We start from the raw sequence: 16,829 nt of genomic DNA, 5'->3' as shown, positions 1-16,829 counted from the left end.
TCAGTTCTAATTCCTGGAGATTTCCAGCCACCACTCGGAGGCTGGCAAGCAACCCTACTCATAAGAAACTGTGCATAGGACTGGTACAGCCTGACTCTATAGCAGAACCACAAGTGACAAAAGGCACAGATTGGACACTTGTCTGCTTCCCTCAAGTTTTGATGGGAAATGTAGGCAGCTTGGTGGAATGTTGGACAAGTGACAGTCGAAAAGTCCATTGGACAGCAGTCAGAGAGCGATGCTGCGAGACCAGGATGCCTACATTTCCCATCAAAACTTGAGGGAATCAGACAAGTGTCCAATCTGTGCCTTTTGTCACTTGTGGTTCTGCTAAAGCAGGCTGCATTAAAAACTGTTTCCTTATTGGAATGACAGCTTATTTTCAACGAATTTTGAAGCTAGGAATCAGAATTGGCTTTGTACCTTTATCTCCCCTTTGTACAATACAAGGAGAAAACAAAATATTTCTTTGACTTCAAAGAAGATTTTTTTTGATGATTGCCAAGCCGGGCTAGTTAGTTATGAGGCTCAGAGCTCCATTCATAAATGAACAATTGACCAAGCCTGCTTTTTAAACGGAAAATAGAAACACAAACATTTTTTCTCACCGTAAGAGAACAGGCCTTTTTTTTTAAAGCGACCTTAATGAATCCCAGACGAGGAAATCCCTCTTCAAACCACCACGGTTCGGCAGCTTTCACGATCTGCAGTAGAGAAAGGCGGCGGGAAAGAAAGGAAGGCATTGCCACTTTAAGTGACTCAGGAAGTGAACAAGCCAGCCTGGCCTGTGCTTCAAAACCGAAACTGCTGCTGCTGGGAGTATGTTGCATACTGAAAGGGGTGACTAGAAAAAATCTTAAAGGGAGGGAGGAGCGAAGTAAAAAGGATTTTTAAAACTGTTTGGGTGTCAGCCCGGAACAGTAGTGAATAAGGACAAGAAGAAAGCTTGGCAGAGGAAAGAAGGGAAGCAGAATTTGGTTGGGCTAGTGCAGGAAGAGAGTACGTGAAGGAACTTGGGAGCTTGGAAAATAGCGATCTGAAGGGGAAACAGCTTCTCAGCAAATAATAGAGGAAGCCTGTAAAGGGGTGGGGGCTGCAATAATAAATAGTGTGTAGCATAGAAGAAAAGAGGAATAAACACGCAAGCCTTGTCAGGCTCCGGCTGGAAATGGCTTCTGCAGAGAGGGAGGATGGGGAAGAGTTACCCCAAGACAATACCTGTGATGCCTGCGAGCCTGATGAAGCTCAGGGCGCCGTGCAGGTCTGTCAGAACTGTGCCTTTTCCTTTTGCCAACTTCACGCAGAGGAGCATAGCCACAAGTACAGGACCCACCAGATGACTGACTTTGTCACTCCAGGGGGGCTGGGGCAGGCAGGCAGCCAAGGTATGGCAGGGGGAGACCCCAAAGAAGAGCCTCGTAAGCTGGAACGGAGGAAGTGTGAAGAACACGGAGAAGAACTTAGCCTGTACTGTAGAGAGCATGAGAGAATTATCTGTGTGTTGTGTGCTGTGTCCGGCTCTCACCAAAAGCATGATATCATCACTCTGATCGATGCCTATGAAGCCATGAGGGTGAGTATTCTGGAGGAATGAACCTGGGCTAGACCCAGTTCTTTTGGTGACTTCAGACACGCAGCCCTGTGCACCTAGATAAATGTCTTACTAGCTGTTGCTAGTAAGCTGATTTCATAGTTCCTGAACACATTTGATAAATATAGACTGCCCCCCTCATTTTCCAGGGCTGGCCTTCAGCAGCTGCGTTGCTCTTAAAAGCCAGTTGAAACATTCAGAAAGAGCTTCTGGTAAATCATCATGTGTTAGTGGAGAATGGACTGTTTGAGTGTGTCCTAGTGCCAAAGTATTTGATCATAGAATGTTTAAGTACAGGGAAGAAGAAGAGCATTTCAAACATATGTAGTATATCATATGCTCTCCCTGAATGTTAGAATTGGCCTGCCTCATTTCTTGTCATTTCTTCTGGGCCATCCACTGGTTCTGTGCACCTGCTACTCCAGAGGAGCTACCATCCCAGCAGCTGAAGAAGGTGGAGAGGAGCTATGGAAAGGAGCATTGAAGAAACAAAAGTTTGGTGGGCTGACTGGAAATATTCTGATTATTAAGAAATGGAGAACAGTGTTTTCTAGAGCAGCATGCTGAGGCCGATGAAGTCACAGCTGCTTTCAGGCTCTGTGTAACCAGACCAGCGATCTTTACCTGAAGCCTTGGAAGCTATAAAATATTTCCATGTGCACTGGCTGTGATATTAAAGTCAGAAGGATACACTTCATTGAAAAAAGAGGAAATTAAATCTGTGAATTTAGTCTGCCCCAATAAGCAAGTGTTATGATTTGCTTACTTTATGATCAGCAAGGTCATCGTAAAAAGGGATGAAAGTAGTAGCAAAAATAATGAGGTCAGGGCTGCAATCTTTTAACTACTTACTGCTCAATGTAGTTCTGTGGACTTCATCAGGACTATATGGCTGCAATCCCCATGGGTTGATAATGGAATATGGATTTGATGTGGGGCAACTTTCTCTTAATGTGGTGTTTGAGAAACTCTCTATAAAGAAGAGGCCTATAATAGAGCCAAGTAAACTCTTTATATATCTCAGTTGATCTGGTATCCTTCTTAAGAGACTGCATTTCACAGCTCTGTGGCTGAAAAAATGTATCTGGAGGATCCCTTTACATTACTGAATCTCTGTTCCAGGAAAGTAACCCTAATACATGTTGCGTTTCTGCCTGTCATGCTGCTCTTAGAACCATACTATGCCAACTGGCAAAAAAGATGCATTAATTTAATCCATTTGGTTTTAGATACCTGACTGATTTTTTTTCTGTTTAATCCCTGGTTTTGATTCTTATTTGTGTTTCACAGACGTTGCTCAGATGTTTACCTCTGCTATATACAGAGATATAAAGGTGTATGTATTAGTAGCCCTTCTGAATCAGACCAAAGGTCTGTCTAGTCCTATATTCTTTGCCCCATCATGGCCAGTGAGATTTTCCCACAAGTATGGCAAGAAGGCATTGGTTTTCCCTCACTGTTGTCTCCAGTGCATGCTGTCTCTGAACTTGGAGTTTCCATTGAGCTATCCTGTGTAACCAGTGTGGGTGGATCTGTCCTCCATGAGTTTGTCCAATTCCCAAGAGCTATCTAAGCCAGTAGCCATCTTTATATCTTGTAACAGTGATTTCTGCTATATTTTCTCTCTCTTGTGTCTATGATCATCCAGTTTCATTTTGTGGCTCCAGATTCTAGTTTTATAGTAAAAGAAAAGATAAATTATCATGGTTCTATTTCTCCACACCATACATAATTTTATAAAACTGTCTTATCTCCTCTCGTCATCTTTTTCTAAACTAAAAAGTCCCTGCTTGTTAGGGAGTGCTTCCAACTGCTTTTTAGTTTTAGCTGCCCTTGGGAACCACCATAAAGCCAGACTATTCAACTCTGTTCTGTTCTTTAGCTCATAGTGGCTCTTGATCTGTCACAAGCAGGCAGGCATGTTTTGTCAGAACCAGACTTTGCTAGTTGTGCAGGCTGTTGCAAGCTAATGTGTGGCATATTAAGGTGTTGTGGAAGTCCATGGGAAAAAATGAGGATATAGGATATGGAAAACATGATTAATTTGAATTAGATCTCCTTTGTGATTGCTAGACAGGGGGAGTGACCCTGCTAGACCTGCTGGACCTCTCAGCAGCCTTTGATACCATCAACCATGGTATCCTACTGATTTGTCTCTCAGGTCTGGGTCTAAGGGACACCACATTACAGTAGTTCAAGTCCTATCTTGGAGGTTAGTTTCAGAAGATTGTGCTGGGAGAGTCCTGCCTGGGGTGTTCCACAAGGTTCACTCTTATTCTTCATGTTATTGAAGATCTAAATGAAGTCACTTGGAGAGGTCATCAGGAGGTTTGGACTGTATTGTCAGCAATAGGCTGATGATACCCAGGTCTACCTTTCTATTTCCAAGAATGCTGTTAATGTTCTGAACTGGTGCTTGTAATCACCTGGATGAGGGTGAACTAGCTGAAACTGAATCCTGACAAGTCATGTTCTCTGGGTTAGTAGAAAGCCTGACCAGGAATTTAAGATATTTCCTGGCTTGGATAGGGTTATATTTCCATTAAGTCAGATTGGCAGCATGGGAGTGCTGCTTGACATAGCAGTCACCTTGGAAAACTGGTGGCTGCAGTGGTCCGGAGTGCTTTTGCCAAGCTCCAGCTGGTGCATCAGATGTGCCTGTTCCTCAGTCAGTCAGATCTAGCCACAGTGATGCATGCCTTAGTTACATCTAGACTTAACTATTGCAATGTGCGAGGTTACCCAGAAGCTGCAGGTAGTGCAAAATTCTGCAGCTGGATTACTGGATGGGGCCAGCTATTGGGAGCATATGACCCCGATATGACAGCGATTACACTGGCTACCAATACACAACACCCAAGTAACGTTTAAGGCAGGGGTGGGCAATTGTTTTGGCTCGGGGGCCACTTTGTGGGAGCGGAGGTTAGCGGAGGGCCGCACATTTTAAAATGATTGCATTCATTAGTTAACTTTGCATTTCACAAAAGGTATAAATTGTATCATAAAAATCAATAAATATAAATTAAATAAAATAGTGGTAGTTTTATTCAATTTATTTATTGTGCTAATTTCATATTATCTATAGCTGCAAGCACATTTAATTTTAGAATCAGTTTAATGAGACAAATGTACCCTATCACACTTTTCTACAATTTTTTTGAAATCAGGAGTGAGATTTTTTGAAATCAGGAGTGAGCGAATCTTCAGTCGTGCACGGGAAGGAAATCTCGGTTCAAGGCGGATTTTTCTGACTGTCTTGGCGGGCCACAAAAAACTCTGTAGCGGGCCGCATGTGGCCCGCGGGTCGCAATTTGCCCACCCCTGGTTTAAGGTGTTGGTTTTGGCCTTGGCTTGGTACTGGGCTATCTGAAGGAGCAACTTCTCCCATATGTACCTGCCCAGAAGTTATGATCATAGTGAAGAGGCCCTTCTGACTGTCCCATCAACTGAAGAAGCTCACCTTGTGGGTACATGAGAGAGGGCTTTTTCCATGGCAATCCCACGATTATGGAACAGAATCCCCATAGAGGTGTGCCTGATCCCTTTGATCTTCAAGAGGCGACTGAAGACATATTTATTTAGGATTGCTTTTAATTAGCTTTGTTTTTGTTTTACTGGCAGTCTTAAACTGTATTGTTTTTTAAACTTTGTTTTCATCTGAGATTGGTTATATTATAAGCCACTTTGAGTTCTTGCATGATAGAAAGACAGATAACAAATGTTTTAAATAAATAAAATCTCTGCTGTAGCTAGTGTTCTTGGGAAAAACTTATGTATATTAATTTATTCATGCAGAGCTAGATTTCCCAAGATTGTCCGTACGTATATTCTCAGAATGTATGCCCAGCAAATCGTCAGTCTTCCAGTGCTGGAAGGGAAGAATCTCTGGCCATGTTTAGTGACACTATAAATGTTTCATATCACCCTTCTACTTCGTTTCAATATGGAATGAATGAAATGGAGATTTGAGAATAGAGGGGAACTGTAATGGCAGGGCGGGGGGGGGGAATCAGGAAGAAGATGAAAATGGAGCACTTCTGGCAATGAGTGGCATTTGAGTACATGTACAAAGTTCCCAATTTACCAGTTAATGGTGAATAATTGTAATGAGAGAAGATTGATAGAATTAGAATGTTTTATATAGCTAAAAAGAGCTAATATAGGAGGTGGCTTAATATCCTCATAATAGTTACATTTACTTTGAAGTTTGTCCCATGATAGTAGAACTTGATTTTAAACATGTGTGCTTAAGATACCAGATTAGCACTGAATCCATAAATGCAGGGCTTTTTTTCAGCTGAAACGCGGTGGAACAGAGTTCCAGAACCTCTTGAAAATGGTCACATGGCTGGTGGCCCCGCCCCCTGATCTCCAGACAGAGAGGAGTTTAGATTGCCCTCCATGCCAGCGGCCAGCCATGTGACCATTTTCTCCGAGGGCAACCCACTGAGTTCCACCACCTCTTTTCTCACCTCTTTTTCTCAGAAAAAAAGCCCTGCATAAATGTGTTGTTTTTAATGAACATGAATTTAAATTGTATTTTTAATATGTTGTTATCTGCCCTGAGCCCGCTCGTGGGGAGGGCGGAATACAAATTTGAAAATCAATCAATCAATCAATCAATAAAATAACCTGTGATGTTCACCAACATGGTAAGGTTCATAAAAATATGCTTTTAGGCCTCTGAGGAGGAGCAATACTTCAAAGTGACCATGCAACCTTGGATGATAAAGGCTCCCTAAAAACAAAAGGAGAATTGTTAAAGCAATATATTAATTTAGACTGGTGGTCAAGAGTACAGACTGAGTCTAGATATAAAAAATTGGGAGGGTTTTATATGGAACAAACTGAATTTGAAAAATTGTTATGTGCTTCTAATGAAAAATTGATTTAAAAGATGTTTGTATTTTTAATGTGAATGAAGAAAGAAAATGAAGTGGCAAAAGGTCGTAAGATTACATGGTCACAACATTTAGGATATGAGATTGATTCAGAACAATGGAAAAAAGTATGGAAGGTCAATATGAAAATAACTAAATCGGTTAATTTTAAAGAGAATTTGTATAAAATGTTCTATAGATGTTGTTTAACTCCAGATAGATTGGCTAAAATGTACAAGAATACCCTTAGTAGTTGCTGTGGAAAATCTACAGGAACTTTTTATCATATGTGGTGGACTTGTAAAGCTATACATCGATTTTAGATAATGACAGATACACTACTCCACACAATTTTACAGACACCAATACCTTTTAAACCGGAACTGTTCCTGTTGAACTACATCTCAGATAAATTCAACAAAGATCAAAAACATGTTATAATACATGCAGTGACAGCAGCTAGAATTTTATTAGCATTTCATTGGAAACAGCAAATAACACCAACTCAAGAAGAACTAGTGGAAAAGATTATGGAAACAGCGGAAATGGATAAATTGACAATGATATTAAAAGGGAAAATGGAAGAGGAGTTTGCCGGACCCTGGATACTGTTTTACAATTGGATTAAAAATAATCATAAAGATTTGAACTTGCCAAGAATGTTAAAGGTCTTAAATGTCTCACTATTAATAGTATAATTTATTCATTAAAAATGTTCAATGATTCACTGAGAATTGTTATAAGCAGACTATTATGGATACATTTTTCTTTTCTCTAAATTTCTTCTTTCTCTTCTTGCTTCTTTATGCTTTTCCTTTCTTTTCTATTTGCTCCTTTTTTAAAAAAGTGACCATGCAACCTACTGTAAATGATTAATACATCAATGTGAGTAGGCAAGCTAGCAAAAATGTTTTTTAGCTAGTAACTCTTGTAGATGTATTTTGCCAGGTTGAATGAACATTATTTAATTGCCATTTTAACAAGTATGGGCATCTTCTGTAGTGACCAGTGATTCTGGCGATGTGTATGTGCAGTCTCTTGATAAGCGTATCAGTTCTTATTGAATGTGAATTTCTACTCTTGAGACATACATTGTATTCACGCCTTCAAACATTGTACTTTTGATGAAATTTGTATGAGCTTTTTAGCCTTGCCATAATTGTATTTACTCCATGGACATTGAGTTTTGGTGGTTGGAACGCCCCCCCCCTTTTTGTGTGGGTGGAGGGACTTTCGTTTTACCACTGTTTGTTAAGCAGTTTATGCTTTACTGTCCACTTAGAGTTTATTTTTCTTCACTATTAAATTTTGTATTTTTGCATATATAATTTTTGTAAGTGTCTTTACTGAAGTGTTAGTTAGTTGGTGACGGTTTTACTGTTTTTGGCAGGTCACTTGCCTGGCAAACTGAACCTCCTTCTTTTTTTGAGGGTAAGAGGAGCTAAGCTCTACCCTCTCCTCCAAATCCCCACTGCTTAGATGAGGCATGCTCAGATCCTCTTCTCCCCTTTACTATTACTTGCTTGTGAGAGGGTTGTGACCTAAAAGTCAAATTCGAGAACCACTCAGGGAATGTTTTAGGCTAGAGTGCACACCTGATTTCTCAGTATTTACTGAATCCAAGTGGCATAAAAACATATCAAATAGGATTTTGTCTGTGTGGAAGTAGCCCAGGGATACCAAACTTTCTCAGGCTGCTCCCCCTTCAAATCCCTCTGGATTCCCTTTGACTTTTCTTGTGTTCAGTACAGGAAAATAAAGTCTATTATTGCAATAACGTATTGTTTTAAAGTATATTTCTATATACATTATTTGTTTCAGATTTTTATTTAATATAGCAAAAGCACAGTTGATAAGTCTAATTTTAGGCCTTTACTGGTGGCTTCTTAGGGAGCAATCCTCAAAAAGCACAGCTACATTAGAAACTGTAGGAGTTGTTCCAGCTATAGCATTGATTTTTCAAGTTACCAAAATAAGCCTGGGCAGGGCAGATTTCAAAGGCAAGTAACTCACAGTAAGGAGCAAACTATTCTGGTTTGTGTGTGTGTGTGTGTGTGTGTGTGCACACACGCTTTAATTAGGTAGATAAGGACATTGGGAAGGGACTTGTATCAATTTCTAGCCTCTTTAATGGGCCAGAGAAATAGTGCCATTTTGTAACTTACCTTATTATACTTACTACTTTCTATTTCTGCTGAGCTGTCAAGCTGTTTCAGATTATGTTTTCCAATTCTCATGCCTTTGAGATTCAAGTATGGAAAAGTAGATATCTGGAGATATGGATCTTGGTGAGCTTTGAGTTCATGAAACAGTTCCTGTGTTTTTAGCTGACAGCCAAGAATATAAATGTTTGAGTGTAAAGCTGTTGCTTGCATGCAACATGAAATTGGTGAACAATATTTAAAAAGTTTTGTTAGTTTGGTACATTCACATCCATCTGATCATTTTAACATACGCCTTCATCTCTGATTGTTTCATCTCCTTTTCTTAATGAGTATGCTGGAGATCTGAGTAGTAGAAAAGTAATATATGAACCACTTCTCAGTAGTTTGGTGGGTTTATAAAGAGGAGGCTGGCTTTTAAGTTGGGCATGTGTGATGTTTAACACTACTCTTCTAATGTGATAATTAACAATTTGTTGCAGTAATAATTCATTAGCAATGACAGTTTCATTAGATTTCTCTTTGTATAAGGGCAGTATAGTAACATTTTGTTTCTCTTTGTATAAGGGTAGCATATATCTATATATTTCAAATTGTTATTGTTCCTTCCACCAATTTTCATTCCAACTTAATCTAAATTGAATCCAATTTTCCTTATGATATGTTCTGCACATAGATTGAACAGTTGGGGAGATAAAATGCGTCCATGTCTGACACCTTCACCAATTGGAAATCATTCTGTCCTAACCGTAGCCTCTTGTCCAGTGTGCAGGTTATGCATCAAAACGATCAGGTGTTCAACTTTGTTTTAAAACCATCCATAGCTTTTCATGATCAAGGAACAGGAGGGATGACATCCCCCCACGGGAGGCAGGAGATCCCCGGCTCCCAGCCCCTGGCCCATGCCTCCACTCACCTGCCAGTGGGGGGGCACCTGGGAGAGAGGCGTGTATGCAGAGTCCCTGCGTGCTCCCATGTGGCACTGGAACATGACATTGTTTTCCAGCAAAACAGGAAAGCTATGGCTTGCGCTAAACCAAAGCTGTGTAGAGAACACAAGGGCATAAGGATTGACAGAAGATTTTGTTTAGATATGCTTTGAGAGAAAGATCAGGTTTGAGCTGCCACAGAAACGGTGCAGTCCATCTGGCTCCCCATCAGCCTTGACAGCAACCTCGACAGTATGCTGCCCAGATTTTCTGTGGTGCTTCTCATTTATGAATTTATAAACCTCTGGCTATACTGAATAGAATTTTTATGGTTGAAGGACTTATACATATAATATTGTTAATGAAGTTACTCGGTTAGTAGAAGAAATGAGTGTGTCTTTAATCAGCAGAGTTATTTGTAGCTTAAATGAAATAGATTACCTTTTGAGAAGTAGCTGGATTTTTGTATGTACGTAAATGATGGTTCATTGACTGTCCATTTTGGATATGTTTTTTTGATATGCATTTCTTAGATTTTGCCTGAGCATTTTGGATATATATTTCTTACACCTTGTATAGATATACCATTTGTAAAAGGATTGTTATCTATCACTATTTACAATATTAATAGAGAATATTTTGATCTACCCCCCCCCCCTTGGATACACACCTTCACATGGTGAGGGGGTTTGAGTGTGTCTGTGAAGCTGAGAGCAACACTGCCAAGAGCACAGGCTTGGTCAAGAGTCTATTCTTCTGGAAGAGTCACTCAAGGTGGAATGGTCAAAGCTGAGACACCAGACTAAGATGTATCCACCCCCTTCAAGAATCATTCAGCAGTCATATCAGCAGAAGAGAACTGAATGGTCCAATGGTGATGGGAGCAGAGGAATTCCTGAAGGTTAGATACTGGGCAGCAGCAGTAGTGGAAGGTGACACTGGTGGAGGATCTTTCACAGACAATGGCAGTGTCACTTTGACTAACCTAGGTTAGTACTGCAAAGCAGGAGAAGGCAATGATAAACCACTTCTACCCTATGTTGAGACAATCCAAAATGAAAAAAGATATAGTGCTGGAAGACAGGACCCCCTGGTCGGATGGCACTCAATTGGATACTGGGGAAAAGCCAAGGACAAGTATGAATAGTGCTCCTCTTAATGATGGGATTGTATTAAAGCTGAAAGCGGACATGAATAGATGCAAAAGGAATGTCCAAAGCTGTGCGACACACATAATAGGAACATGGAACATGAGAAGTATGAAACCAGGTAGGCTAGAAATTGTAAAACAAGAAATGGAACGTTTAAACATTGCAGTCCTGGGTGTGAGAACTAATGTGGACTGACCCAGGACATTTGCAGTCAGAAAATCACACAGCGTTTTACTGTGGAAATGAACTCAAAATAAACGGCATTGCTCTAATAGTGAGATGAGACCTAGCACAAGCAGTTAAGAGCTACAACACAAAGTCTGACTGAGTAATATCAATCAGACTTCAGAGAAAGCCTGTTAACATAACCATCATTCAAATTTATGCTCTAACTATGGTTGCTGAGGAAGAAGAAATTGAAATGCAAGCGTCCAAGAAGAAATTGATTGTTCACCTAAATAAGATATGCTGATAATCATAGGTGATTGGAATACAAAAGCAGGTGATAAAGCAGAATCAAACAGTTGGAAAATTTGGACTAGGATCATGAAATGAAGCAGGAGAGCAGCTCATAGAATTTTGTGAAGCCAACAACCTGTTCATTGCTAATACATGCTTCAGGCATGTACTAGCACCGGGTGACCAATACAGGAACCAAATAGATTACATCATTGGAAGCAGAAGATGGAGAAGCTCTATTCTGTCTACTAAAACAAGACCAGGAGCTGATTTTGGTACAGATCATGAGTTACTAATATCAAAAATTAGAATAAAGCTGAAGAGAAACACTAAAAGAATCATAGTGCCAAAATACAATCTAAATAATATTCCTGAAGAATTTAAAAACCAGGTAAGGAACAGATTTGCAATACTAAGTTTAATTGATTGTGAGCCAGAAGAACTATGGGCTGAAACCAGCGATGTAATCAAGGAAGAATGTGCAAAGACTATTCCTGTAGCCAAAAGAAAGGAGAAGCCTAAATGGATGACTGAGGAAACTCTTAAAATTGCTAAAGATAGACAAGAAGCAAAAGCAAAAGGTGACAGAAATAGAGTCAAAATTCTAAATGCAGCTTTTCAGCGACTGGCATGCAGAGACAAAGAAATCTATTATAATAATCAGTGCAAAGAAAATGAAGAGAACAACAAAAAAAGGAAGAACAAGAAATCTGTTTCAAAAGATCTGAGAAATCAAAGGGAAATTCAAGCCACAGCTTGGGATGCTGAAAGATCAACACGGAAATACAGGACAAAATAAAGGAAAGATGGAAACAATACACTGAAGAACTATACAAAAGAGAGGGGAGGATGACAGATACTTTCGATGAAGAATCTTTTGATGAAGAACCAGAAATCCTAGAAAGTGAAATAAAAGGTGCAGTCAAAGCAATGGGGACGGGGGGCGTTGCATCGGAGTCTTTGGGTATGGACGCATATTGAAAGATCTCCCTCTTCTCCCTCCCTTTTTACCCCGAAAACAGCTGATAACGCTTACCTTTTAATATATTATGAGAAAGCAGATGCAGGGGGAAAAGAAGAACTACCCTAAATCAACAAAAAATCTCCAGCAGTTTTTTCGCAGCACAGCACAGATTGAGCTCCAAAAACACAGCAAGGCCGAGCTACTTAAAATGGCCGACGGAAAACTTTTGGAAGCAAATGCAGCAGCAAAACCCACTGATCACTCTTTAGAAGCACAGTTTGCAAAACTGGAACAAAATCTGCTCAAACAAATGACGCTGCTCATTCAGCCACTGAATACACAGCTAGCTGAAATCAAATTGGAACTGCTAAAGACAAATCAAACAGCCGAAAATGCTATGGAACTCAGCATCATGTCTCAAAGAGACTTGAGAGATATTTGCAGCAAACTAGAACGCCAGGAGGAAAGAATTATTTACCTGGAGGTGTAAGCTCGTTATAAAAATCTCAAGCTTCGTGGAATTGCAGAGTCTGCTATGGAAAACGAGAATATAGCCAAAACACTAAATTCTTGGCTATCTAAACTACTGGGCATTAAAGAAGGACCATCTCAATTTGTAACTAAAGTTTATCGCATTGGATCCGCAATCCAGCATTAAAAAAGGAGCATGCTGAGAGACATCATAATTGAGGTGCCAGATCCCAACATTAGAAAAAAAATAATCAGCGAAGCAAGATCAAAAAGATCAAAAAAGCAAGATCAAAAGGCTCTTTACTATTTAATGACACTCCAGTTCACGTATACAACGATCTACCCACTGAAGTTCTTCAGAAAAGAAAAAAGCTAAAACCAACAGCAGAGGCCTTAAGAAGAGCCAACATCCAATACAAATGGTGGAACCACACGAAACTACTGGTCTTCCACAAAGGTCGTCACCTCATCGCTTCAGATCTAGACTCTGCAACCTTAATGCTGAATGAACTAAACTTAGAAGAACCGTTGGAAACAAGCAAGCCTTCTCAAAAACTGAAATTTCCTCAGTCATCAGCTTCATCTCCCCAGAAGGGAAGTAAGATACCAATAAGGGACAATTGACTCAGAAAATTAACTGAAATAATAAGCTCATGGAAGCGCTATCATAACATTTTCTTGTTAAAAACTAATAGCGGGGTAAGAAAGAGAAGGGGAAAGTTCGGTCCTTTCAATGTAACTCCCATTAGTTAAGCCCGGTAAGTTTTGGTGCATACCAAACTAGTGTGTGAATTAAACACACTAGCTAAAGGGGCTTAGGGGAATTTATTCTTCAACTTTGTGCAGTTTGTATTAATTAGCTGGGAGGGATTGTGGGAGGGGGAGACTTTGGAATTAATTTTTATTTCAGTGCTTATAGCAGCTTCGTAGCCAAGAACTCTGTGAGAGGAAAAGCAGATTATATTAAGGGAAGGGGGAAGATCGCGATTAGAGGGAGGGTGTAATTTCTAAAACTTACTTATATAGTTACCTAAGATTTTGAGGGAAAAGTGTAGTGGGTTAGGGAGGAGGAGGGGAAAGAAGGGAAGGGAGGGAAAGAGATAGGGAGGGAAAAAGGGAAAAATAAACAGATTTAATTTGATTAAGCTAACGACAAAAGGAAACAGTAAAGGAACAAGGGAAGAGAAAAGGGGAATGCAGATAGAGAAATTGGACAAACCCTTTTATAATTTATTTAAGCTACTTGGTGTGAAGCTTTAACACTATAAGTAGACACATACATACAAGCATATAAAATATACTTATCCTACTATTTTCATATATATTATTTTATTTTCTACTAATATTTGAAGTGTGAATAAAACACTTCAGTAACAGAACCTTCTCTCTTACTCTGTTTTGGCTGAATCTACAAGCAGAAAATAGAGAGAGAGGAAGAGAGATAAGGGGAACTTTGGAAAAGAACAAGGGAAATTGTTAAGTTATATAAAGCTAACTTCATTATTCAAGTTAATTAAATTTTCACTAGTTGAAAACAAAGAAACCTATATAGTTTTGATTCGTTTAAGCATACTTGATACTTGTATTTAAGGAAAACCCAAAACCTATTCTATTCAAATAGCTATTACTGCAACAATCTGTGACCTCTCCAGCCAAGGTTGGAAGAGAAAGACTATATATAAAACTTATATTCGAACTGAGGACTGCTACTTTATCAAACTTGTAATATTTAATATTTACAGTCCATCCTTGATTATAAAAATCCATTTCATAAAGCTAGCAAGTTCTGTCATAAAATTAGAAATCCATTAAATAATTCAAGAGCATTATTTGCAAATTAATAATCAAATCAGAGTGAAATTAATTTGGGGAAACACAACACTACCATTTAGTTACAGCTGATTATATTAATAACAATTCATAAATTAGCATCCCCCCAATAAAAGAAAAAAATAAAAGCTCTTAATCCTGATTGTATTAATTTATTCTGAGACAGCACTACTAACTACATAAATAATTAAGAAATCCATTGGTTTAATTAATTAGAGCAAGTATGTCATCAAATATTAAATTTACATCTAATAATGTTCGTGGTTTGGGTAACCCCATCAAAAGAAAACACATCCTTACAAATCTGGCTAAAAGAAGATCAGATATCATATTTCTGCAAGAAACTCACCTCCATCCCACAAACAGTCAAAACCTAAAATCAAATTGGATTCATCTCCAATATCATGCAAAAGGCACCTCTAAGGCAAGAGGAGTGGCTATATTAATCTCTAAATCCATTACTTTCCAGCATCAAAACACTTTGAGTGATCCTAAAGGAAGATTTATTTTCGTAAAGGGCATAATAGGCACACAAACCTACACTCTAGCTTCAATATACGCCCCAAATTCATACCAAATACCCTTCCTAGAAGACAGTCTGAATAAATTAGCTAACTTTCAGGAAGGAGAATTGATCTTGGGGGGGGGGGACCTGAATTACATAATAAATCCTAATTTAGATCGTTCCAAACCCAAAACCAAAAAATATAAGAAGGGGAAAAATACTAAATTAGCAGAAATTTTGGATAATAACTTTCTAACAGACACATGGAGACATTTACATGGAACTGAAAAGGATTTCACATACTACTCACCTAAATATGATGTTTATACTAGAATAGACTATATCCTAGTCTCAAATACAACAACAAACAGGTTACTTTCATCTGAAATAGGTAACATAGCAATATCAGACCATGCCTGGGTTAGCTGCAATCTAATGTCTTCCCAAGAATCATTGAGGCAAAGGCACTGGTTATTAAATAAGACACTCATAAACAACCAAAGCGCCATTAAAGAGATCAGTAACAACATTGAATTGGCTATAAAAGAAAACATAACAAATGATGTAAATCCATGCATCATTTGGGATACAATTAAAACTGTTACTAGAGGTCATATAATTTCCTTATCATCACAATTAAATAAGAAAAGAAATGCTATAAAACAAGAATTAATTGATAACATCAAATTGCTAGAACTCAAGCACAAAAAAACTGGTAGTAAAAAGGCATATAAAAACTTATTGATTCAACGTAAATTGTTGGAATCTCTGGAAACCAACAGAATTTTGAAGAACCTTCAATATGTCAAGCAAAACTATTGGTTCAATAACCCCAAATCACTTAAGTTGTTATCCCATAAAATAAAAGAGAAAAAATCATCCAAAATCATTAAACAGATATATGACGCAAAAGGGAAATTACAATTTAAAACAAAAGAAATTCTTGATACTTTTGTACAATATTATAAACAACTCTATTCATCTAAAACACCAAACGAAGAGAGAATCACACTCTTTAAAATCGCTTAAAAGCTTAAATAGATTGGAAGATAAACATCGCATAATATTAAACAGCCCTATCACACAACAAGAAATACTAGCAGTAATCAAATCTCTTAAAAACAATAAAACACCAGGTCCAGATGGCTACCCATCAGAATTCTATAAAAAGTTCGCTACACTACTCATTAATCCATTGATGCAAGCTTGTAATACAGTCCTAAACACTGGTCAAATACCCCCATCCTGGCTTACAGCATCAATTATAGTAATCCCCAAACCAGGCAAAGATATATCAAAAACCACCTCTTACAGACCTATCTCGTTATTAAATCAAGATTATAAAATCTTCACAGCTATCTTAACTAAAAGGTTGAATTCATTCATTTCACACTACATACACCAAGATCAATCAGGCTTCATTCCACACTGGGACATAATCAACAACATTTATAAAACACTCAATTTCATACAGTCAAAAGAAACAATTAGAATCAATTATTTTATCTCTGGACATAGAGAAAGCATTTGATTCCATAGAAATACCGTATTTAAAACAATTCTTACATCACATGGAATTTGGTGAAATTTGGTAAAAATCATAAATTCTATATACTCACAAGCAACAGCCCAGATCATCATCAATAACCAAACATCCAATAAAATACTGATCCAAAGAGGCACAAGGCAAGGGTGCCCCCTTTCGCCAACTTTATTTGCGTTGGCTATAGAGCCACTAGCCATAGCTATTAGAGAAGACCCAAAAATTCAAGGGATTAACATAGGAAACAAGAAACATAAATTAAGTCTTTTTGTGGACGATATGATTGTTTATATTACAGATCCTATAACTTCTTTATACTCACTCCAAAACAAATTAACGGAATT

At 38.5% G+C, this 16,829-nt stretch overlaps 1 protein-coding gene across 2 annotated transcripts in view; it reads left to right on the top strand.

Moving 5' to 3' along the window:
* The first annotated feature begins 818 nt into the window (after nucleotides 1–818).
* TRIM44 (tripartite motif containing 44) overlaps nucleotides 819–16,829 on the top strand; it is a 149,471-nt gene continuing 133,460 nt past the window's right edge. For both annotated transcript variants that reach the window (XM_054972722.1, XM_054972723.1), the window contains exon 1: nucleotides 819–1,573. In XM_054972722.1, coding sequence (XP_054828697.1) covers nucleotides 1,169–1,573 — 405 coding nt within the window. In that variant the 5' untranslated portion in view covers nucleotides 819–1,168. The remainder of the gene's footprint in view (nucleotides 1,574–16,829) is intronic.

Source organism: Eublepharis macularius, chromosome 2 (assembly GCF_028583425.1).
Source record: "Eublepharis macularius isolate TG4126 chromosome 2, MPM_Emac_v1.0, whole genome shotgun sequence".
NCBI lineage: Eukaryota > Metazoa > Chordata > Lepidosauria > Squamata > Eublepharidae > Eublepharis > Eublepharis macularius.
This window is presented reverse-complemented; position numbering and strand designations above follow the sequence as displayed.